Here is a 24,814-nt window from a genome sequence, read left to right as displayed (position 1 = left end):
TCTCCAATGCATGAAAGTGAAAAGTGAAAGTGAAGTCGCTCAGTTGTATCCGACTCCCAGCGACCCCATGGACTGTAGCTTACCAGGCTCCTCTGGCCATGGGATTCTCCAGGCAAGAGTGCTGGAGTGGGGTGCCATTGCCTTCTCCAAAGGGCACTCCAAGCTACTCCAAATGACAAATTTTTTTCTCAACGTTTGAGAAGAATTTTGGTGAACATTTAAATTAGGGTTTCTGGCAGTTAGGAAAACATCTGAACTAGTCAGATGGGGAACTGGGGCATCTCCATATACTCATCTGTGAGGAAGATCTGTTGCTTTGAATGGTATAAAGAGATGATTCCCCAGCAGAATTGAGCATCTGATTAGGGCCATGGTGAAACTAAAAGTTCAAGAAGAAATCACATGCATTACCTATCTAGAGTTTTGATACTCATGACTAAAAATTCTAAAATATGAGCCTTACGGACATTTCACAATTATTTCAATGATTTCTACCTTCTATTACACCTCCATTTCTCTCAGAGACAAAAAAAAAAAGAAGAAGAAGAAGAAGAAGAAAGGAGATAAGAAGATGAAACAGAAGAGAAGTAGTGCACAGAAAAGAGAGAAAATAAAAGAGAGACTGGGGAGAAAGAAATAGGAGACAGCTACTTGAATTGTGGCCCCTACTTCATAGTTACAGAGCAGAATCAGTGTGATGCACTTGCAAGGTGAGTGGGGAAAGTGCTGGAGAGGAGCAGAAGGGAGGTGGAATTGCCATCATGTACATGTCCTGCTTCTCTTCCATCAGTCAAAATCTTGTTGGAGACACTGTATTTTTTCATGATAATTATGTCTGAGGTTTACATAATTCTCCTAATTTTATTTATTCCCTCAAGAGGATTCAATAAATAAGCAATGCATTCAGTGAGATATTCCTTCTTTGTGAGAGCTTCCTTGTAAATGAATTCTCAATCATTGAAAACTTTGTGTACTGATTCTTGGCTAGGGAAATTGGGTCACTGACCCTGATCATTTTTTTCAGACTTTATTTTCCCCAGATGAAGCCCATATTTTTCTCTGAAGTATCCTTTCCCTTTCTTTACTCCTTTCTGACATGTCTGATTGCTGGGGCACTTTAAGTGGAGGCAATGCTGTGAGAGTGAAAAGCCTAGATATTTCTGTACCTGTGATCAGCAGTGTCTTAGGCAGTAGGGCACTGGTCTCAGCAGCAATGCCAGTACCTTGCTGAAAAACTAGAAAAACATGTCTTTGCTCTCCAATCTCGTTGTACTCCTCTCCATTTAGGACAGATGGCATTCAACCTGCTACTTTCTTCTCAGCTATTTGGGGGCTAGAGAAAAGACTTTCTCAAAAGAACTAGCTTCCTTAGAGGTCCACTGATCTCTGCATGCAAAGCTTTCTTCACAACCTATAGTTTTCTGCTCCTTATCCTGGAGTTCCTTGCTATTGACCCTAGATTTAATATGAGCCCCAATGGAATAACTCACTTGAGCTCTGTTGGCACAGCGTTGGCTGGCTTCAACAGAAAGCTCCTTGGCTAAACACAGGGGATCAGGAACATTTTAAATCTACCCTCTTTCTACAATTGCCTTCTTTTTTTTTTTAATTTTATTTTATTTTTAAACTTTACAATATTGTATTAGTTTTAGGCAATTATTACAATTGCCTTCTTTTTAGTTCAAATGATTGTTACTTTGTTAATGAACAATTTAAAAATAGACTGTAGATCTAAAATTCTAAAGGCCCATTCCTGGTGTGAGGAAGGTCAGAATCAATGATGATGAATGGAAAATAACTCGGTATGGTAATGTTTAAGCATTTCACTAACAAACCTATACAGAAGCTTAAATTTCTGTGAAGTCTGATCTGCTAATATTTTCCTATACTCTTTCTGACTTTTGTGCTTAGAAAATTCATGACCATCCTAAATTTATTAAAAAAATAACTATTATTTTAAAATATTAATTATCTATACTTAGAATTTATTTCGGAGAAGGCAATGGCACCCCACTCCAGTACTCTTGCCTGGAAAATCCCATGAACGGAGGAGCCTGGTAGGCTGCAGTCCATGGGATCGCTAGGAGTCGGACACCACTGAGTGACTTCACTTTCATTTTTCACTTTCATGCATTGGAGAGGGAAATGGCAACCCACTCCAGTGTTCTTGCCTGGAGAATCCCAGAGACGGGGGAGCCTGGTGGGCTGACGTCTATGGGGGTCGCACAGAGTCGGACACGACTGAAGTGACTTAGCAGCAGCAGAATTTGTTTAATAACACATGCTAAGGTAGGGGTCCAAATTTATTTGTTAATCTCTAGACGACTCTACATTTTTGAGGGCATGTTTTATTGAATATACCATCTTTTTCCTATTTTTTAATTACTAAATTTTCATAAGTAACTTGTATGTTTGGACTTTCTATTATGTTCCATTGATGTCTGGATCTTTCTGGTAACAAGCTTCTTTACTTAACATAGCATTACACTTTGTTTTACTAACTGGAGGAAATTCCTCTCCATTTTGTTTCAGAATTGGTCTTCCTGAAGCCTGAGATTACCTGCAGTATCATATTTGGCCTCTAGAGGGAGATGCTACACAACTTGAACTCCATAGAAAGCCAGAAAGCCACCAGCTCTTTGAGGAAGAGCTTTTACTTTGCGTGCCCTGTAAACCCACTCACTGCTCTGTCAGGGTGTCCATGTGGCTGAATTGTTTCCAGGAAAAACCTGCAGAAAGGAGCCTCCTGCTTCCTCAGAGCTCAGACATGAAGCGCACCCTCATCGCAGTGCTTGTGGTGATATTCACACTTGGTGAGTAAAGTCTCTTTTTATTTTATCTTACTATGGTCTTCTGATTCAGAATTGGCTTAACAAAATATTTTGCTCTGTTTGCAAGTCAATCCCTGACCCAGAATTTGTGTTACAGGAGGAACAAGAGCCCAGACAGTGACTCAGCCTGAGAGCCACACCTCTGTGTCTAAAGGGGCCCCAGTGCAGGTGAAGTGCAACTATTCGTATTCTGGGAGTCCTGTGCTCTTCTGGTATGTCCAGTACCCCAGACAGCGCCTCCAGTTACTCCTGAAACACACCTCAAGAGAGAGCATCCAGGGTTTCACCGCTGAGCTCAGCCAGACTGAGGCATCCTTCCATCTGAAAAAACCCTCGGCTCAGGAGGAAGACTCAGCTGTGTATTACTGTGCTCTGGTTAACACAGTAGCTGGCTTCACAAGAGAAGCAGAGCACAAACCCCCTACAGAAAGCATTTCCATGTTCCTTATTTGACCACCGTGGGGCATTGTCTCTCTAGAGACTGACTCTGAATTTACCTCTCAGATACAGAGTTGTCATCAGTTGTCAACTAGCTGTAGAATTGTTTTTAAAGGGAATTCTCATTATCTACTCTGTATATATTAATTTTAAATAGTGTATTTATTTTAGATATTAGTACCTGGAAAAATACTTCTGAAATAAACCTATGTAACAGCATGAAAATTCTCTTCTTGGCCCAGATGGGCTCCCCAGGTTTAAGTGATACAGTCCCATTTCTCCGACTCTGCTGCCACCTCATCCACACCCACGTGTATCATCACCACATGCTGAAATTCCTTACAAGTAGAATGGTACTTCCTGACATGTGATTGCTGATCTTTCTGCAGCTAATGCCTTTCTTCTCATGCACTTGATGGACTCATACTATCCAAATAGGGGCCATCAGGAGAAAAATCGTGGCAAGTTGAAAAAGGAAAGTTTAATATAAAGAATTATTAACAAATAGCAGAGCATTATTTACTAATGAACTCTAAAGAACTCTAGAAAGAACTCTAAAGAACATAAGAATAGCATCTGTAGGGAGACACTGTTATCTTTAAGACTAAGCCAGAGTTTCACAGAAAGTGACACATTATAATATGTACTCTCTTCTCCTGAGTGGTGATTCAGGCTTCACTGGGGAGTGTGTGACTGTAGCCTGCTGGATGGGGAAGTTTGCCGAGGTGCCAGAAAACAAGACTAACAAGCAGAAGAACAGCTCCCAGGGTTCTAGCACAGTTTGTAGGAAGCTGGCAAAGGAGCACGGCTGAACTTGCTCAGGTGCCTGTGAGACTTGCCAAGAAAGCACACGGGGGCTGTCACTAAACGTTGCTGGACGTGAGCATCACGGGTGCCCCACAGGATGGCCAAGCACCCAGAAACAAGAAGTGCGGAGCGCATGCCAGGACCCGGAAGAGAAGCTGCCTCTTCCTGCCAGGTCCTTTCCATCCTCTCTACCCACAAAGCTTAACATTGTGCCAGCTGGCAACGAGAAATGTTTACAAGGCCCATGTCTGGAATTACCCTCTGAATCTATGAAGGGGGAATTTGTAGTTCAAAGGCAATAAGTTGATAACTGTCACATCTTTCATACACACCCCTCCACACACAGCTGAACTTTCAAGCAAGGGTGAAATGACTGTTTCCATCTCACAAGCTAAGTCTGTCCTTTGAACAAGTGAAGAAGTTCTCATCCTTTCTCCCAAATGAGGAGACCCGTGGTCCCAACAGTCACTACAGATCACTGGCTGTATTAATTACTTCTAAAATTCAGAGGAAATTCCACTGAAAATTCTGTTATACGCAGACTAAATTCTAAAGTTAATCTCTCTCAAGTTGTATATAGAATAAGTATAGTGAGGAGAAGGAAGAAGGAAATGGCAGTGTACACAAAGGAACACATGAAAGTAAAGAGCAAGAAGAAAATGTAGGAAACTACTACATTCTTTGATTCCCAATTTGGTGGTGATGTTGCAATTGATATAGATGACTTTTTTTCTTATTACACATTTTATATTTTCCCTGCTCACAGCCATAACCTCCGTGAATTGGGTTACTTACCTAGTGGTGTGATCCAATTCTTCATTCTCAAAGGATCTGAGTACTCAAAAATCTTGTCTTTTTATTGGTTGTTGTAACTTAACATTAACCTTTAGTATTGGGCATGAAAGTGCCAAGAGGCTCCCCTAGGAAATCTCTTGGGTTCCAGACTGCCGAAGTCCAGCCCCGGCTGATCCAGGGTATTCAAAGGGGAGACGGCGCCAGCGACTATTTACATATTCATCAAAGATATAAAGAGTAATAGAATGAGGATAGCTCAGTAGGAAAATTCAGTGGAGAAAAGAGGCTGAGTAGCTTGATTTATGCGGAAAATCAATATAACCTGTGACACCAGGTTAGCTCTGACCACGGAGGCCGCAGGCGCCCTCTCAAATAGCGGAAGAGTTCCAAAGAGCAAGGAGAGATAAGAAAGCCTTCCTCAGGGATCAAGACAAAGAAATAGAGGAAAACAATAGAATGGGAAAGACTAGAGATCTCTTCAAGAAAATTAGAGATACCAAGGGAACATTTCGTGCAAAGATGGGCTCAATAAGGGACAGAAAAGTAAGGACCTAACAGAAGCAGAAGATATTAAGAAGAGGTGGTAGGAATACACAGAAGAACTGTACAAAAAAGATCTTCATGACCCAGATAATCACGATGGTGTGATCACTGACCTAGAGCCAGACATCCTGGAATGTGAAGTCAAGTGGGCCTTAGAAAGCATCACTATGAACAAAGCTAGTGGAGGTGATGGAATTCCAGTTGAGCTGTTCCAAATCCTGAAAGATGACGCTGTGAAAGTACTGCACTCAATATGCCAGCAAATTTGGAAAACTCAGCAGTGGCCACAGGACTGGAAAAGGTCAGTTTTGATTCCAATCCCAAAGAAAGGCAATGTCAAAGAATGCTCAAACTACTGCACAATTGCACTCATCTCACATGCTAGTAAAGTAATGCTCAAAATTCTCCAAGCCAGGCTTCAGCAATATGTGAACTGTGAACTTCCAGATGTTCAACCTGATTTTAGAAAAGGCAGAGGAACCAGAGATCAAATTGCCAACATTAACTGGATCACCAAAAAACCAAGAGAGTTCCAGAAAAACATCTATTTCTGCTTTATTGACTATGCCAAAGCCTTTGACTGTGTGGATCACAATAAACTGTGGAAAATTCTGAAAGAGATGGGAATACCAGACCACATGACCTGCCTCTTGAGAAATTTGTATGCAGGTCAGAAAGCAACAGTTAGAACTGGACATGGAACAACAGACTGGTTCTAATTAGGAAAAGGAGTACATCATGAGAAACACTGGGCTGGAAGAAGCACAAGCTGGAATCAAGATTGCCAGGAGAAATATCAATAAGCTCAGATATGCAGATGGAACAACAGACTGGTTCTAAATAGGAAAAGGAGTACATTCTATGCAGAGTACGTCATGAGAAACACTGGGCTGGAAGAAGCACAAGCTGCAATCAAGATTGCCAGAAGAAGTATCAATAAGCTCAGATATGCAGATGATACCACCCTTATGGCAGAAAGTGAAGAGGAACTAAAAAGCCTCTTGAGGAAAGTGCAAGAGGAGAGTGAAAAAGTTTTCCAGAAAAATAAACGAGCCAATCAAAAAATGGGCCAAAGAACTAAACAGACATTTCTCCAAAGAAAACATACAGATGGCTAACAAACACATGAAAAGATGCTCAACATCACTCATTATCAGAGAAATGCAAATCAAAACCACAATGAGGTACCATTTCACGCCAGTCAGAATGGCTGTGATCCAAAAGTCTACAAGCAATAAAAGCCAGAGAGGATGTGGAGAAAAAGCAACCCTCTTACACTGCTGGTGGGAATGCAAACTAGTACAGCCACTGTGGAGAACAGTGTGGAGATTCCTTAAAAAACTGGAAATAGAACTGATATCGACCCAGCAATCCCACTGCTGGACATACACACCAAGGAAACCAGAATTGAAAGAGGCACGTGTACTCCAATGTTCATCATAGCACTGTTTATAATAGCCAGGACATGGAAGCAACCTAGATGTCCATCAGCAGACGATTGGATAAGAAAGCTGTGGTACATATACACAATGGAGTATTACTCAGCCATTAAAAAGAATACATTTGAATCAGTTCTAATGAGGTGGATGAAACTGGAACCTATTGTACAGAGTGAAGTAAGCCAGAAAGAAAAACACCAATACAATATACTAATGTGTATATATGGAATTTAGAAAGATGATAACGACAACCCTGTATGCAAGACAGCAGAAGAGACGCAGATGTATAGAACAGTCTTTTGGACTCTGTGGGAGAGGGAGAGTGGGATGATTTGGGAGAATGGCATTGAAACATGTATAATATCATATAAGAAATGAATCACTAGTCCAGGTTCGATGCAAGATACAGGAAGCTTGTGGCTGGTGCACTGGGATGACCCAGAGGGATGGGATGGGGAGGGAGGTGGGAGGGGTGTTCAGGATGGGGAACACGTGTATACCTGTGGTGGATTCATGTTGATGTATGGCAAAACCAACACAATATTGTAAAGTTTAAAAAAAAAAGTTGGCTTAAAGCTCAACATTCAGAAAACTAAGATCATGGCATCTAGTCCCATCAACTCATGGGGAATAGATGGGGAAACAGTGGAAACAGTGTCAGACTTTATTTTTTTGGGCTCCAAAATCACTGCAGATGGTGATTGCAGCCATGAAATTAAAAGACGCTTTATAACCCTGTGTACGAGACAGCAAAAGAGACACTGATATATAGAACAGTCTTATGGACTCTGTGGGAGAGGGAGAGGGTGGGAAGATTTGGGAGAATGGTATTGAAACATGTAAAATATCATGTATGAAATGAGTTGCCAGTCCAGGTTCAATGCATGATACTGGATGCTTGGGGCTAGTGCACTGGGACGACCGAGAGGGATGGTATGGGGAGGGAGGAGGGAGGAGGGTTCAGGATGGGGAACACATGTATACCTGTGGCGGATTCATTTTGATATTTGGCAAAGCTAATACAATTATGTAAAGTTTAAAAATAAAATAAAATTAAAAAAAAAAGACGCTTACTCCTTGGAAGGAAAGTTATGACCAACCTAGATAGCATATTCAAAAGCAGAGACATTACTTTGCCAACAAAGGTCCATCTAGTCAAGGCTATGGTTTTTCCAGTGGTCACGTATGGATATCAGAGTTGGACTGTGAAGAAAGCTGAGTGCCAAAGAATTGATGCTTTTGAACTGTGGTGTTGGAGAAGACTTTTGAGAGTCCGTTGGACTGCAAGGAGATCCAACCAGTCCATCCTAGAGGAGATCAGTCCTGGGTGTTCTTAGGAAGGACTAATGCTAAAGCTGAAACTCCAATACTTTGGCCACCTCATGCGAAGAGTTGACTCATTGGGAAAGACTCTGATGCTGGGAGGGATTGGGGGCAGGAGGAGAAGGGGACAACAGAGGATGAGATGGCTGGATGGCATCACCCACTCTGTGGACATGAGTTTGAGTGAACTCCGGGAGTTGGTGATGGACAGGGTGGCCTGGCATGCTGTGATTCATGGGGTGGCAAAGAGTCAACACGACTGAGTGACTGAACTGAACTGAATGTAATCCAGTTGTCATCAGGCATCTGGGAAGTCTCTCTGGGGAATGACACCGTATCAGGGACTCAGTATTAGTCTGTGTCATTGACAGATTGGGCACTGAGCAATAGCATCAGCGAGGTCAAACTTGGTAAGGGGAAATCAGTGTTTTTGAGCTCATGCATGACTTTCAGCACTGCTAGCAAGGCCGGATCACGAGATCATGAGGCCAAAGTGATGAAGCAGGTTGCACTGAGATGTTCCTTCCTCTGCAATCTCTGCAACTTTTGAGAGTAATTTGAGAAGGATCAGTGTTAACTCTTTCTTATATGTTTGGTAGACTGACTCTATAGCTTTGGAGTCCAGTTCTCTGACCATATTGGAGATTCTGAGGCAGACCCAATATTAATTAACTTATTCATTTTCTATTTAATTCAGCCAGAGTCAGTGTCTGTTACTCATAAGTAAGAACCCTGACTCATATACAATCTCATTCCAGCATGAGGCAAATTAGGAAAAAAGAAGAAGGACAGGGTATCAGAAGTGACTGAAGAAGTCTAACCGTGCTCCTCAGAGGTACTCTGTAAATAATGGGCATCAGTGTTCTTTCTTCACTGAGTTTTTAGTGCATAAAATTGTATCTGTATCCATTCTCACTCTAGGCTGGAACTGGAGTTCAATAAAGGCAGAGAATAGAACAGCTTTGCAATCTTCTCTGAACCAGCTCTAACACACTTCATCTTCCTCAGGTGGTTCTCTCAGCAGGATGATGTTGCCCCCACAAGATGGCAGTGCCTGTCTCCTCAGACTCACTTTGTTTGAAATCAACATGTTTGTATTGAAAGCAAAAAGACTAAGCTTCCTTTGATTGGCTGAGTAAGAAACCTGAGACTCTCTCTGGGACTCAGAGGGACTGAATGAGTATACTCAAAAAAGAGAGCTAGACTGAGGGACCTGGCTTTATTTCAGGGCGAGAGCTGTGTCTTCCATGATCCCCCTGAAGAAGAAGAATGGAGAAGCTTCTGGCCCTGTCTTTGGTGATTCTGTGGCTTCAGCTGGCCAGTGAGTTGGGGCTCTTGGTGATGGGAAGAGGGTGACCAAAGTTTAGAACTCACAAGACTGAGGGGCAAAATCTTCTCTTTAATTGGGAAAAGTGAAAAGTGAAAGTGTTAGCCGCTCAGTCCTGTCTAACTCCTTGTGACCTAATGGACTGTAGACCGCCAGGCTCCTCAGTGCCTGGAATTTTCCAGGCAAGAACCCTAGAGTGAGTTGCCGTTCCCTTCTCCAGGAGATCTTCCTGATCCAGGGATCAAAGCCACATCTCCTGGACTGCAGGCAGATTCTTTACCACTGTGCCACCAGGAAAGCCTGTTAATTGGGAAATGTACCCTCAAATTATGGAAGGAAATGCAAATGCTAGCGATTGAAAATGCAGTGACTGACTCCTGGCCTCTGTCCTTGTGTTTCTGCCTAGAGGTGAATAACCAGCAAGGAAAACAGAAGCTTCAGACCCTGAGCATCCAGGAGGGTGAAAATGTCACCATGAACTGCAGTTATAAAAGTATTACTTTAACTGCCTTACAGTGGTACAGACAGGATTCAAGACGAGGCTTTGTTCACCTGATTTTAATGCGTTCAAATGAGAGACAGAAACATAGTGGAAGACTGCACTTCACACTTGACAACTCCATCAAAAGCAGCTCCTTGTCCATCATGGCTTCCCAGACTGAGGACACTGCTACTTACCTCTGTGCTCCAGACACACAGTGCTCAGCTGGCACCCGCAGCCCCAGCGCAAACCTGCCAGAGCTGTCTCTTAGAAGCCGCGACAGTGTGCAGAATTGGTGGTTTTGTCTTCCCACAAAGGAGAGTCTGCAAACGGCTAGCGACACAAAAGGGAGCTCCTCTCAAATTCCTGAGTTTTTGGTAGCATGTCTATAGTAAAGGGCATGGGATTTAGAATGGGAAGCTGAAGTGCCAAATTCAGCTCTGCCCACCCTGGCTGTGTCTTCAGGCATATCATGGATGTAGCAGCCTTCAGTGTCCTCAGTTTAAACAAAGGATTTAGACTGATGAGCTTAAAGACCCTTCAAGTTCTAATTTTACCAGGTCACTTCTGGAGGATGAAGAAGGACTTCTCAGTATTAGAAGGGCTCATCTGTTATATGTGCAGATGAGCACATATAACATCTGTTATATGTGCAAGATGCATGAGATGATTTTAGTATTTCTCTAATTCCTGTATAGGAAACAGTAGATTCATCAGACATTAGAAATAAAAAGGATTTAGGACTGTTTCCATGAAACTTTTCACTTTAAAACTGAGGAGTGAAAATGTTATGTAATAATAGACACGAAGATCTCAGTATTTAGAGTAAAAGATACAAAGATGTGAATCTGATTCTGCCATTTATGATTTGTATGATTTCTAAGCATCAATTTCTCCATTAAAGAGATGGAAATTTATCCAAAAGTCAGAATTTTTCCCCTTAAAAGTGAGAGATATATGTTTTCTGCTATCAGCCCTTAAAATATTGTTTTTTAAAAGTGGATACTTCTGTTTATTATCACATATATAACAGTTTTCCATCCATTGTATTCTTGTTCCTGGTAAGAATGGTTTTCTTGATACAGTTTTGATGCTACTGAAAATGTATTTGTGGACTAAGGACATTTGTATTTATGTGACACTTGGTGAAAAAGGTAGGAGAGGGCAGGGGAAAGGTTGGTAGGACTGTGGTTCCCACATTCCAGACCTTAAACTACCAACATCACCTGTGTCAGAATCACCTAGAACACCTTTGAAGACCTGGGTTATTAGGAGTTTACTCAATCATACTGATACAGTGATGGATTGTATTTTTATCAAACATCATTTATATTAGATATTGGCTCAGCTTCACATCACAAAAAACTCAGATAATGTTTTTAACAAGCTGGAGTTTACTTCCCTCTCATATAAAGCAGCTCTATCACATGTACCTTGTGCAGTCCAGGGCTGGTGTACTAGCTTCATAATCTTGGGAGGAATCAAGGGTCTTCTTTCTAGCTGTTTCTTGTCCTTAAATTGTCACTTTTGTTTATATACTTTGCTGAAACAGCAAGAAATTCATCCACTTTATACACGTTCCAGAAAGAACATCAAGAGGCAAATAAGTACATGCTGGCCAAGTCAATCATTTTCAGAAGCTTCACCAAGCACCTTCTATTTGCATTTAATTTATCAGAGTGTTAGTCCATGTCCCCACATTTCTTCAATCAGCAAAGGAGCCTGGGATATCAATATTTTTTCAGTCTCAGCATGTTGTTGCTCACAACAAAATTGTTGTTCTCAATTCAATTCAGTTCAGTCGCTCAGTTGTGTCTGACTCTTTGCAATCCCATGGATTGCAGAATGCCAGGCTTCCTTGTCCATCACCAATTCCCAAATTGGTGATGCTCAAATTGATGTCCATTGAGTCGGTGATGCCATTCAACCATCTTATCCTCTGTCATCCCCTTTTCCTTCTGCCTTCAATCTTTCCCAGAATCAAGGTCTTTTCCAATGAGTCAGTTCTTCACATAAGGTGGCCAAAGTATTGGAGCTTCAATTTCAGCATCAACCTTCCAATGAATATTCAGGACTTATTTCCTTCAGGATTGACTGATTTGATCTCCTTACTGTCCAAGAGACTCTCGAGAGTCTTCTCCAACACCACATTTCAAAAGCATCAGTTCTTCGGTGCTCAGCTTTTTTTACGGTTCAACTCTCACATCCATCCATGACTACTGGAAAAATCATAGGTTTGACTATATAGACCTTCTTGGCAAAGTAATGTCTCTTCTTTTTAATATGCTGTCTAGGTTGGGATGTCAGGATCTTTCCAATCTCAGCATGTTGTCATTCACAACAAAATTGTGATTCTACCATAATTGAAAAAGACACGTGTACTCCAGTTTATTGAAGCACTATTTACAATAGCTAGGACAAGGAAGCAACCAGATGTCCATTGACATGAATGGATAAAGAAGTTGTGGTACATATGCACAATGGAGTATTCAGTGCAGTTCAGTTCAGTTCAGTTCAGTTGCTCATTTCTGTCCAGCTCTTTGCAGCACGCCAGGCCTCCCCGTCCATCACCAACTCCCGGACGGAGTTCACTCAAATTCACGTCCATCGAGTCGGTGATGCCATCCAGACATTTCATCCTCTGTCATCCCCTTCTCCTTCTGCCCCCAATTCCTCCCAGCATCAGAGTCTTTTCCAATGAGTCAACTCTTCACATGAGGTGGCCAAAGTACTGAAGTTTCAGCTTTAGCATCATTCTTTCCAAAGAACACCCAGGACCAATCTCCTTTAGAATGGACTGGTTGGATCTTCTTGCAGTCCAAGGGACTCTCAAGAGTCTTCTCCAACACCACAGTTCAAAAGCATCAATTCTTCGGCACTCAGCTTTCTTCACAGTCCAACTCTGACATCCATACGTGACCACTAGAAAAACCATAGCCTTGATTAGACGGACCTTTGTTGGCAAAGTAATGTCTCTGCTTTTGAATATGCTATCTAGGTTGGTCATAGCTTTCCTTCCAAGGAGTAAGCGTCTTTTAATTTCATGGCTGCAATCACCATCTGCAGTGATTTTGGAGCCCAAAAAAATAAAGTCTGACACTGTTTCCCCATCTATTCCCCATGAAGTGATGGGACCAGATGCCATGATCTTAGTTTTCTGAATATTGAGCTTTAAGCCAACTTTTTCACTCTCCTCTTGTACTTTCATCAAGAGGCTTTTTAGTTCCTCTTCACTTTCTGCCATAAGGATGGTATCATCTGCATATCTGAGGTTATTGATATTTCTCCCAGCAATCTTGATTCCAGCTTGTGCTTCTTCCATCCCAGTGTTTCTCATGATGTACTCTGCATATAAGTTAAATAAGCAGGGTGACAATATATAGCCTTGACATACTCCTTTTCCTATTTGGAACCAATCTGTTGTTCCATGTTCTGTTCTAACTGTTGCCTCCTGAGGTGCAAATAGGTTTCTCAAGAGGCAGGTGAGGTGGTCTGGTATTCCCATCTCTTTCAGAATTTTCCACAGTTTATTGTGATCCACACAGTCAAAGGCTTTGGCATAGTCAAAAAAAAAAAAAAAATAGATGTTTTTCTGGAACTCTCTTGCTTTTTTGATGATCCAGCAGATGTTGGCAATTTGATCTCTGGTTCCTCTGCCTTTTCTAAAACCAGCTTGAACATCTAGAATTTCATGGTTCACATATTGCTGAAGCCTGGCTTGGAGAATTTTAAGCATTACTTTACTAGCATGTGAGATGAGTGCAATTTACGGCAGTTTGAGCATTCTTTGGCATTGCCTTTCTTTGGGATTGGAATCAAAACTGACCTTTTCGAGTCCTGTGGCCACTGCTGAGTTTTCCAAATTTGCTGGCATATTGAGTGCAGTACTTTCACAGCATCATCTTTCAGGATTTGAAATAGCTCAACTGGAATTCCATCACCTCGCCTAGCTTGGTTCATAGTGATGCTTTCTAAGGCCCACTTGACTTCACATTCTAGGATGTCTGGCTTTAAGTGAGTGATCACACCATCGTGATTATCTTGGTCATGAAGATTTTTTTTGTACAGTTCTTCTGTGTATTCTTGCCACGTCTTTAATATCTTCTGCTTCTGTTAGGTCCATACCATTTCTGTCCTTTATCAAGCCCATCTTTGCATGAAATGTTCCCTTGGTATCTCTAATTTTCTTAAAGAAATCTCTAGTCTTTCCGATTCTGTTGTTTTCCTCTATTTCTTTGCACTGATCGCTGAGGAAGGCTTTCTTATCTCTTGTTGCTATTCTTTGGAACTCTGCATTCAGATGCTTATATCTTTCCTTTTCTCCTTTGCTTTTTGCTTCTCTTCTTTTCACAGCTATTGGTAAGGCCTCCCCAGACAGCCATTTTGCTTTTTTGCTTTTCCATGGGGATGGTCTTGATCCCTGTCTCCTGTACAATGTCACCAACCTCTGTCCATAGTTCATCAGGCACTCTATCTATCAGATCTAGTTCTGTAAATCTATTTCTCACTTCCACTGTATAATCATAAGGGATTTGATTTAGGTCATACCTGAATGGCCTAGTGGTTTTCCCACCTTTCTTCAATGTCAGTCTGAATTTGGCAATAAGGATTTCATGGTCTGAGCTACAGTCAGCTCCCGGTCTTGTTTTTGCTGACTGTATAGAGCTTCTCCATCTTTGGCTGCAAAGAATATAATCAGTCTGATTTCGATGTTGACCATCTGGTGATGTCCATGTGTAGAGTCTTCTCTTGTGTTGTTGGAAGAGGGTGTTTGCTATGACCAGTGCATTTTCTTGGCAAAACTCTATTAGTCTTTGAACTGCAAAGACTTGTATTCCAAGGCCAAATTTTCCTGTTACTCCAGGTATTTCTTGACTTCTCACTTTTGCATTCCAGTCCCCTATAATGAAAAGAACATCTTTTGGGGTTGTTAGTTCTAGAAGGTCTTGTAGGTCTTCATAGAACCTTTCAACTTTAGCTTCTTCAGCATTACTGGTTGGGGCACAGACTTGGATTACTGTGATATTGAATGGTTTGCCTTGGAAACGAACAGGGATCATTTTGTCATTTTTGAGATTGCATCCAAGTACTGCATTTCAGACTCTTTTGTTGACCATGATGGCTACTTCATTTCTTCTAAGAGATTTCTGCCTGCAGTAGTAGATATAATGGTCATCTGAGTTAAATTCACCCATTCCAGTCCATTTTAGTTCGCTGATTCCTAGAATGTCGACATTCACTCTTGCCATCTCCTGTTTGACCACTTCCAATTTGCCTTGATTCATGGACCTAACATTCCAGGTTCCTATGCAATATTGCTCTTTACAGCATTGGACCTTGCTTCTATCACCTGTCACATCCACGACTGGGTATTGTTTTTGTTTTGGCTCCATCCCTTCATTCTTTCTGGAGTTATTTCTTCACTGATTTCCAGTAGTATATTGGGCACCTACCGACCTGGGAAGTTCCTCTTTCAGTATCCTATCATTTTGCCTTTTCATACTGTTCATGGGGTTCTCAAGGCAAGAATACTGAAGTGGTTTGCCATTCCCTTCTTCAGTGGACCACATTCTGTCAAACATCTCCACCATGACCCACCCAGCATGGCTTAGTTTCATTGAGTTAGACAAGGCTGTGGTCCATGTGATTTGATTGACTAGTTTTCTGTGATTATGGTTTCAGTGTGTCTGCCCTTTGATGCCCTTTCGCAACATCTACCCTCTTACTTGGGTTTCTCTTACCTTGGACATGGGGTATCTCTTCATGGCTGCTCCAGCAAAGCGCATCTGCTGCTCCTTACCTTGGACGAGGGGTGTCTCCTCACCAACACCCCTCCTGACCTTGAACGTGGAGTAGCTCCTCTCGGCCCTCCTGCACCCGCGCAGCCACTGCTCCTTGGATGTGGGGTTGCTTCTCTCGGCTGCCGCCCCTGACCTCAGGTGTGGGGTAGATCCTCCCGGCTGCCACCCCTGGCCTCGGGCGGGGCATAGCTCCTCCCGGCCACTGACCCTGACGTCGGACATGGGGTAGCTCCTCTATAAAAAGGAACACACTTGAGTCAGTTCTAATGAGGTGGATGAACTTAAAACCTATTGCGCAGGGTGAAGTAAGCCAGAACGAGAAAGACAAATATCATGTGTTAATCCATCCATATGGAATCTAGAAATACGGCGATGATGAACCTATGTGCAGGGCAGCAAAGGAGATGCAGACATAAAGAACAGACTTTTGGTCACAGTGAGGAAGGGAGAGGGTGGGAAGACTTGAGAGAGTAGGACTGAAAACTATATGTAAAATAGATAGCCAGTGGGAATTTGCTGTATGATGCAGGGAACTCAAAGCTGGTGCTCTGTAACACCCTAGAGGGGTGGAATGGGGAAGGGGTGGGAGTGAGGTTTAAGAGGGAGAGGACGTGTATATGCCTGTGGCTGATTCATATTGATCTATCGCAGAAACCATCGCTAGAGTATAAAGTAATTATCCTCCAATTAAAAATTTAAAAATATAGTATATACTCAACAAGGACCCACTGTAGTGGACAGGGAAAACTGCTCAGTATTCTGTAGTAACCTAAGTGGGAAAAGATTTGAAAAAGAATAGATACATGTTTATGTATAACTGAATCACTTTGCTGTACACCTGAAACTAACATAACACTGTCAATCAACTACACTCCAATATAAAATAAAAATTTAAAAAAATTGTAGTTCTATTAGAAGTAGTAGAAAATGAGCATTCTATAGGCAAATAGCAGTTTCTGCTGTACTCTCAATTTATGCTATATTGGAGAAGACAATGGCACCCCACTCCAGTACTCTTGCCTGGAAAATCCCATGGACTCAGGAGCCTAGTAGGCTGCAGTCCATGGAGTTGCTAAGAGTCGGACACGATTGAGCGGCCTCACTTTCACTCTTGACTTTCATGCATTGGAGAAGGAAATGGTAATCAAGTCCAGTGTTCTTGCCTTGAGAATCCCAGGGATGGGGGAGCCTGGTGGGCTGCTGTCTATGGGGTCGCACAGAGTCGGACACAACTGAGGTGACTTAGCAGCAGCAGCAGCAGCAAGACTCACGTAGGTTTTTTGTTTGTTTGTTTAGTTATATTCATTTTTGAGATACTGTATTCAGTCTACTTCCCAGTTCTGTTGACTTTGCTTCCTAAAGGTCCTCTAGCAGATGTCACAATCCCCACAACCCAATTCACCTCCACAATCCTCATTAAAAATCCATCTCAGTCTCTTGCTCAACACTTGACACACCCCATCACTCTTCCATGTAGTCCCTTTTCCATAGTGAGAGCGATTTTGCCAGAGTGCAGATGTTAGCATGTCAGTCACCTGGATCCCCATTTGCTCTTAGGACAAAGAAAAGCTACCTCTCCAACTTCAATTTATTATGCATCCCTAATCTCTCCATCTCTGTCTCTCCCTCTCTCTTCAACAATACTAAGTTGGTCAAAGGCACTATTTTCCTCTTATGTAACCCATTCATAGATATTTTAGGTGATTTTCTTATTTTTTTCTTTTCCTAAAATTCTTTTCCTTGCTTCAAAAGAGTCAGTTCTAATGAGGTGGATGAAACTGGAGCCTATTATACAGAGTGAAGTAAGCCAGAAAGAAAAACACCAATACAGTATACTAACTCATATATAAGGAATTTAGAAAGATGGTAACAATAACGCTGTATACAAGACAGCAAAAGAGACACTCATGTGTAGAACAGTCTTTTGGACTCTGTGGGAGAGGGAGAGGGTGGGATGATTTGGGAGAATGGCATTGAAATATGTATAATATCATATATGAAACGAGTCGCCAGTCCAGGTTCCATGCATGATACTGGATGCTTGGGGCTGATGCACTGGGACGACCCAGAGGGATGGTATGGGGAGGGAGGAGGGAGGAGGGTTCAAGACGGGGAACACATGTATACCTGTGGCAGATTCATTTTGATATATGGCAAAACCAATACAATATTGTAAAGTTAAATAAAATAAAATTAAAAAAATAATAATAAATGCCTACTCATTCTTGTATACTCGTCCAAGAGTCAGTAGCTAAGGAAAGCTTAGTGGGTATTTTTAGAATTATAGACCTCTGCATTTTCAGGTTTGTAATTTATTTTTATTTCTTTCATTATTTGTTTAAGGTCTATTTTCAATCCTACTCTGTGATCTCCTTGATGATAGTGTCCGTATCTGTGTTTTTCATTCTTGAAAACTCAGCATCAATGTGTCTTAGGCATTTGCTGTTGTTGTTTAGTTGCTAAGTCGTGTCCAGCTCTTTGTGACCTCATGGACTGTAGCCTGCAAGCCTCCTCTCTCCATTGGATTTCCAGGTGAGAATCCTAGAGTGGGTTGCCATTTCCTCCTCCAGGGGATCTTCCTGACCCAGGGATCGGATCCACATCTCCTACATTGGCAGGTGGATTCTTTACCACTGAGCCACCCAGGAAGTATCTTTGGCATTAGCATCATTCAATTTCCTTCTTCTTTTCTATCCATTAATGTGTTCTTTATTTTAAGCCTCCTCAAAAAGCTATGCTAATATTTAGTGAAAAAAGTAATTTTAGAGGTTTATGGATAAATTCTTGGAGTATAGTGAGGATTGGCAAAGGATAGCCACAAGGCAAAGTGGCTTGATACTTATGTTTATAAATAAAGTTTTATTGGAAGACAGCCATGCTCATTTATTTATGCATTGACCATGGATGCTTTGTGCTATACCAGCATAGTTGTAGCAGAGACTGTACGACTTCAAAACCTAAACTATTTACTATTTGACCCTTTATAGACAAAAAAGTCTGCCAACCTACAGGGTGTAGGAATTACATTAGAATTTTTCGATTTGGATTTTTTTTGTTTGATGACAACAAATTAAATATTTTCTATCATATTTCTAATATTTCTAATCATCTGTTGGGAGAATTTAGAATACTCCCCATCTTCTAATTAAAGACAAATGGAATAATGACACTTTACAAATAAAAGCATCATAGGTCTTTAAATGGATAAAAGTTTTAAGAATATTTTTAAACATTTAAAAAGTTTGAATGTATCAACATGCAATTCAGTAGAAAAAGAGTAGCAGTAAATGCACAAGATTTTTTTTCAGTGCTGATTTTTTGATGCTTTGTTCAATAATAGAGTTATATAATGATGACTTAAATATATTTTTTTGAATAGAAGTAAAAATACTGGAAATCACAGTAATTCAGACAATAGTGCAGAGAAGGCAATGGCTACCCACTCCAGTACTCTTGCCTGGATAATCCCATGGATGGAGGAGCCTGGTAGGCTGCCGTCTATTGGGTCGCACAGAGTCGGACATGACTGAAGAGATTTAGCAGCAGCAGCAGCAGCAGACACTAGTGCATTAAGCTCCAAATCATCTTAATCAGGTGAATTATTGAATGACACAATAAATAGCTTTCTTCTAATGAGATTTCACCACCTCTTTAGTTTCAGTAAAATATCACTTCTCACATTAATGTTTTAATATGAATTTTATTAATTTTGTATTTTATATGCATAGACTTCCCTGATAGCTCAGTTGATAAAGAATCCACCTGCAATGCAGGAGACCCTGGTTCGATTTCTAGATTGGGAAGATCCGCTGGAGAAGGGATAGGTTACCACTCCATATTCTAGAGCTTTGCTTGTGGCTCAAGTGATAAAGAATCCGTCTGTAATGCGGGAGATATGGGTCTGACTCCTGGGTTGGGAAAATCCCTGGAGAAGGGAAAGGCTACCCACTCCAGTATCTTGGCCTGGAGAACCCCATATAGTTCACGGGGTCGCAAAGAGTCGGACACGACTAAGCCACTTTCACTTTGGTGATTAACTGTGAACCAAAGACGTTTATACTTAACCTGAGTTTTGTATGTATAAAGGTGCTATAATATTTTTTAAATAGTCGGTATGAGAGTGGTCTCTTATATGAAGAACTGTGCCTTAGTTTTGAGAAATACCTAATGCTCCTGTGTTCAGACCCTAGACATGCCGCTGGAAGCAGCTCATCATACCGCGGGCCTGAGAACTATTTCTCGTAGAGACCATACTTCATAAACAGATCATTGTACACCCGGACATGTCTCCTCATTCACTTATTCATTTTTCAAATATTTTTAAACCATTTGCTCTGAACTAGTGTTCTGTGTATTTTGAGAAGTTGGCCACTGAGATTAATAAGGTTAAGTTCCTCATCTCAGGTGCATCAAACCTAGTTTGAAAAACAACACACAAATGATTCCAGGATGGTGTAGAAATGACAGTGATAGATGTGCGTACAAGGTACGGTGGGAAGAGAGGTGGGTCCTAACTCAGCCTGAAGGACTGGATCAGCACTTTCATAAGGAGTAAATTGGTTCTTAAAGAAGGAATAAGAAGTTGCCTAGGCAAAGATTCTGGGCAGAAAGGAAGAACATTCTAAGCAGAGACAGCTCATCCCCTGGTTCTAGGGGACCAGTGAGGGAAATGACAAGAAGAGATCTCGGTTCAGTCTTTTTTCACACTCACACTATAACTTAAGTTGCCTAAATGAGCTTATTGTTCAATGCGATCAGACAATAGATGCTGGGCCTGGAAAGCCTTAAGGGAACTGTATTTCTCTGCATCTTAAAGACAGAGTAATTACCATCTATCTCAGCCTCGGACACCATTGCAAAGTCTGCAGAAATTATTTGGTGCTTCCTTCCTTGAGCCCTACGCTCACCCTAGATACCTATTTCCCTTCTATGCCTACAACTTGAGCTCCTTTTCAGGGTAAATACCAAAAGATGTACAGCAGACTGCAGGAACAGAGGGAGAACGACAGAGGGCGCTGCTCCCTTTCGTTGGTGGTTTGATACAAATTCATCTTTCTTTTCTGAGAACCTTTCTCTTGCTCAGCCTATAGCATGATCTTGTAGAGGAGTTTGTCTTGCATAGCACATGAACCAAGATTTTCTTGAAGATTTCAACAAAAGATCAAGAAACCAGAGGAATAGTTTTTTCAACTTTCGTGTATCCCCAAACTCAGCCTCCCACTGCTTCTGAGCCAGCTATGCTGTCTGCTTTGTGCTTAGGACTTGTGATCTTGTTGACAAGGCGTGAGTAACATTGATTTAAAATTTCTAAGATGTTCTATTCCTTGGTTTTAGGATGTCATGTAACCTCTATCAAGCGGGAGATGGTCCCTCTTCCTTAGCCAACTTAACAAAGTCTTACTGTGTGTGTGTGGTTTTTTTCTTTAAGGAGGGACCCGTGGAGACTCGGTGACCCAGACAGAAGGCGTTGTTACCCTTCCCGAGAAGGCATCTCTGACTCTGAAGTGTACTTACCAGTCCAGCTATTCAGGTTTTCTTTTCTGGTATGTCCAGTACCAAAACAGAGAGCTTGAGATGCTCCTGCAAAGCTCATTAGGAAACCAGAAGGTGACCAACAGAGGTTTTGAAGCCACTCATATCTCGAGAGACAGCTCCTTCCACCTGCAGAAATCCTCCGTGCAAACATCAGACTCAGCTGTGTACTACTGCGCTCTGAGTGACACAGTGAGAGAGGCCGCAGGGGGAGCTGAACACAAACCCAAGGGCACAGATGGGGTCAGGCTGTGGGCAGCTCTCCAGAGTTCTGTGCTAGAGGCATCATCAAAGTAGTTTCAGCTCTGAAGCTCAGAGCTAAGAACCTTGGAATTCTTGGATTGCCCTACAGAGAGGAATCTGGGGCGGGACAGTGTAAAGAGGAACCTAAGTGCTTTTCTCCACAAATGCCTGTTTTCAGCCCATTCACATTCCCCCTAAAGACACAGAATCCCTTGAAGTGTCATTAACTCTTCAGTGACAATTCAGTTGATATATGCTGAAATATTTCACAACCTGTTAATGAAAACTCCCAGGAACATTGTTAATGGATGGCTGTGTGATCTGTAAGGTAGTCTCTGGCTTTAATAATTCAGACTAGGATTGTATGTCTTGCTGAGATACACCTGCAGACACTCCATCTTCAGTGACTAGGAGCTTTATTCTCTCTTCCCTTGACTTTTCCATCCCTATGGCTGCTACAGCAATGCTGCTACCTAGGTAAGTTCCAGGAGGAGAGTTTTCTGACAAGATAATCCTTCTGTCAATGGCCCTGTGGGTCAGACTAGTCCAATTGGTAAATATTGCAGGCATGATGTGTTTTGTTTGTATTAAAACAGGGTACAGGATATTCTCTTTGCCAATAATAACATCACCTCAGGGGAAATTTATTCATCAGTGAGTCATATTTCTGATATATGGAAAAAGTGTTTATGTACTCTTACAATAAGCTATCTTTGGAGTGGAGTGAGCTTTTCACCTGCTCCAAGAAACTAGGAGAAAGTATCACCCACTCCCAAGGCAGGAACATCTCCCCACTCCTATGCTCATGAGCAGGGAATGTGGAGCCACTTGGGCTCTGCATCTCTGCAACAATCACGCGCATTGCACAGAGCATCCCCTCTGCATCTCTGAAGGTTGAACTCCTGTCCGTGCCTTTGGGGACCAGACTTTCTGGAAGGACAGTGGGGGACACAGAAGGTGTGAAAAGAGATATGTTTTACTGCCAGGCAGTCAGGGAGATGTGGCCTAGACACTGATTATTTGTCATCTCATAATTTATAAACACAGCAATCAAAATACAGAGTTTAATATTAGAATAGTTTTAATGGTCCTGGAGGATGTAGTCCCCATCCTCATTTAACAGGGTGGATGTCAGGACACCTACCTGAAGGTCAGTGCAGACTTCCTCCCTAACATCCTAGAGTCCTGCACCCTGGGTGTTGGCCACCTGAGGACTGGGGGTTCAACATCTTGATAAACAGGCCAGAGAAAGGGAGAGGGAGATGAAAAAGCAAAACGAAATCTGAACCATGAAAGGAAAGTATCCAAGCAGGTTTTATTCCCCTGGTGGTCAATGTGTCAGCACTCTACTTCCGGTCTGATCCCTCATTCCACATCTGGGTCCAGGCTAGGGGGACTACAGACAGGGCAGAGGATTTTTTTTTTTTTCCTTACCTGCTCCTCAGTCAACTGAAAGCAGTTTGAGATAGGAATCATGTCTGGTTTAGGTTTCCATGTTGTAGACAACTCTGTAAGTTTCCAGAATGAATGCTGGAGCCTAGGGATTCCTGAACATGCACAAAAGTTTAAGAGAACCTCAGTGATCCACTGAGCCAGAGAGTCCTGCCAGCATGAGAACTTAATTCAAGATCCTAATTTTAGGGGGAACTTTGGTCCAGGGGATAGGACTCTGCACTCCCACTGCCGGGGTCCTGAGTTTGATCCTTGATCAGGGAACTAGATCTCACAAGCTGAAATTAAGACCCGGCACAGCCAAAAGCAAAAACAAAACAGAACAGCTCAGCAAACAGCTGTGCATTAAAAAAAAAAAAACCCTAATTTTAGAAAAACAGGTCATTTTGACTGTTGAGAAATTCTATGTCCACTAACAGGTATCATTTGAAGAAGATTGCTCTTGTGTTCAACTGACTTGGTCCTTGCCATTTAGAAATGTTTATTATTAATTGAAAGACAATTGGAACGCTACAGGTAAAAGGATGATACTAGAACCCTTCCCAACACCGAACACAAAACAAACTCAAAATGCATTAACAAATTAAGGCCAGAATCCATAAAACTCTTAGAGGAAAACATAGGCAGTACACTCTTTGACATACATCACAGCACGATCCTCTTTGACCCACCTCCTAGAGTATTGGAAATAAAAACAAAAATAAACAAATCGGACTTAATTCAACTAAAAGTCACAGCATTGTTCCTGGGTTGACAGCACTGCCCTGAGAGCCTGTGTCAGGCAACCTCCCTCCCAGCTGTCTGAAGCCGCAGCGTTGCCATGCCTTAGAATGGTTTATGTCAGTAAAGAACAATGTTTTGACTTCTCACCATAATACAGTCTTACTTTGCATAAGGTAAACCCAACCCTAGAGAAAACAAGCTATGAAATGACCGTGTTAAATCTTCTTCTGGGTTCACTTCACTGGCACAAATAATTGCACAGGAAACCAGACCAATGGGCTGACAGACACTGAGCAAACAGTCCTTTCCACAGAGATTCCTGACTCCTTAATAAAACAAACAAACAGAAGACAGAGGAACACCACGCACACGAGCCTCTGGAATGAAGAGTGCCCGGCTAACATATTAAGTATCTAAACTTGACATCCTAAAAAAAATCCTTGCTGCTAAGTCGCTTCAGTCATGTCCGACTTTGTGCGACCCCATAGACGGCAGCCCACCAGGCTCCCCCGTCCCTGGGATTCTCCAGGCAAGAACACTGGAGTGGGTTGCCATTTCCTTCTCCAATGCATGAAAGTGAAGTCGCGCAGTCATGTCCAACTCTTAGCGACCCCATGTACTGCAGCCTACCAGGCTCCTCCGTCCATGGGATTTTCCAGGCAAGAGTACTGGAGTGGAAATGCTTCGCTGAGTTAAAACCACTATGTGACAAGAAGTGAAACGATAGTGATTGTGTTTCAAGAACCGAAGTCCCTAATTAAGCTCAGCTGTCCCTCATGAGGCTAAAGGGGTAAGGTTGCTGTCATCCAAGGATGGGTCAACTCCACCCCACTCTCCCCCTCAACCCCTGCCTTGCGCTTATCTCTCTCTCTCTCTTTTTTCAACATTCCTCCTCTCTGGTACAGAGGTCAACAATTTTTAGGTATTTCAGAATCTCCGTTCTCCTATCCTGTCTCAATCCCACAATGAGACAGCTGCACTATTTTTGGTAAATCCCTCATGCACTGGTGCCTAGAAGCTGCCTCCATGAAGTAAGCTGGGCAATGTTAGTGCTCATCTCATCTGTTTTCCTTATCTCT

The 24,814-nt window shown here is 42.0% G+C and overlaps 1 gene segment (V, D, J or C); it reads left to right on the top strand.

Moving 5' to 3' along the window:
- The first annotated feature begins 2,767 nt into the window (after positions 1-2,767).
- On the top strand, positions 2,768-3,284 carry LOC113899330. The segment is given in 2 exon segments: positions 2,768-2,813; positions 2,929-3,284. Coding segments are annotated over 2 exon segments (402 nt in total).
- Positions 3,285-24,814: the final 21,530 nt, after the last annotated feature.

Source organism: Bos indicus x Bos taurus, chromosome 10 (assembly GCF_003369695.1).
Source record: "Bos indicus x Bos taurus breed Angus x Brahman F1 hybrid chromosome 10, Bos_hybrid_MaternalHap_v2.0, whole genome shotgun sequence".
In the NCBI taxonomy this organism is placed as follows: Eukaryota; Metazoa; Chordata; class Mammalia; order Artiodactyla; family Bovidae; genus Bos; species Bos indicus x Bos taurus.
Note: the sequence above shows the minus strand (reverse complement) of the source record. Positions and strands in the feature narration are given on the sequence as shown.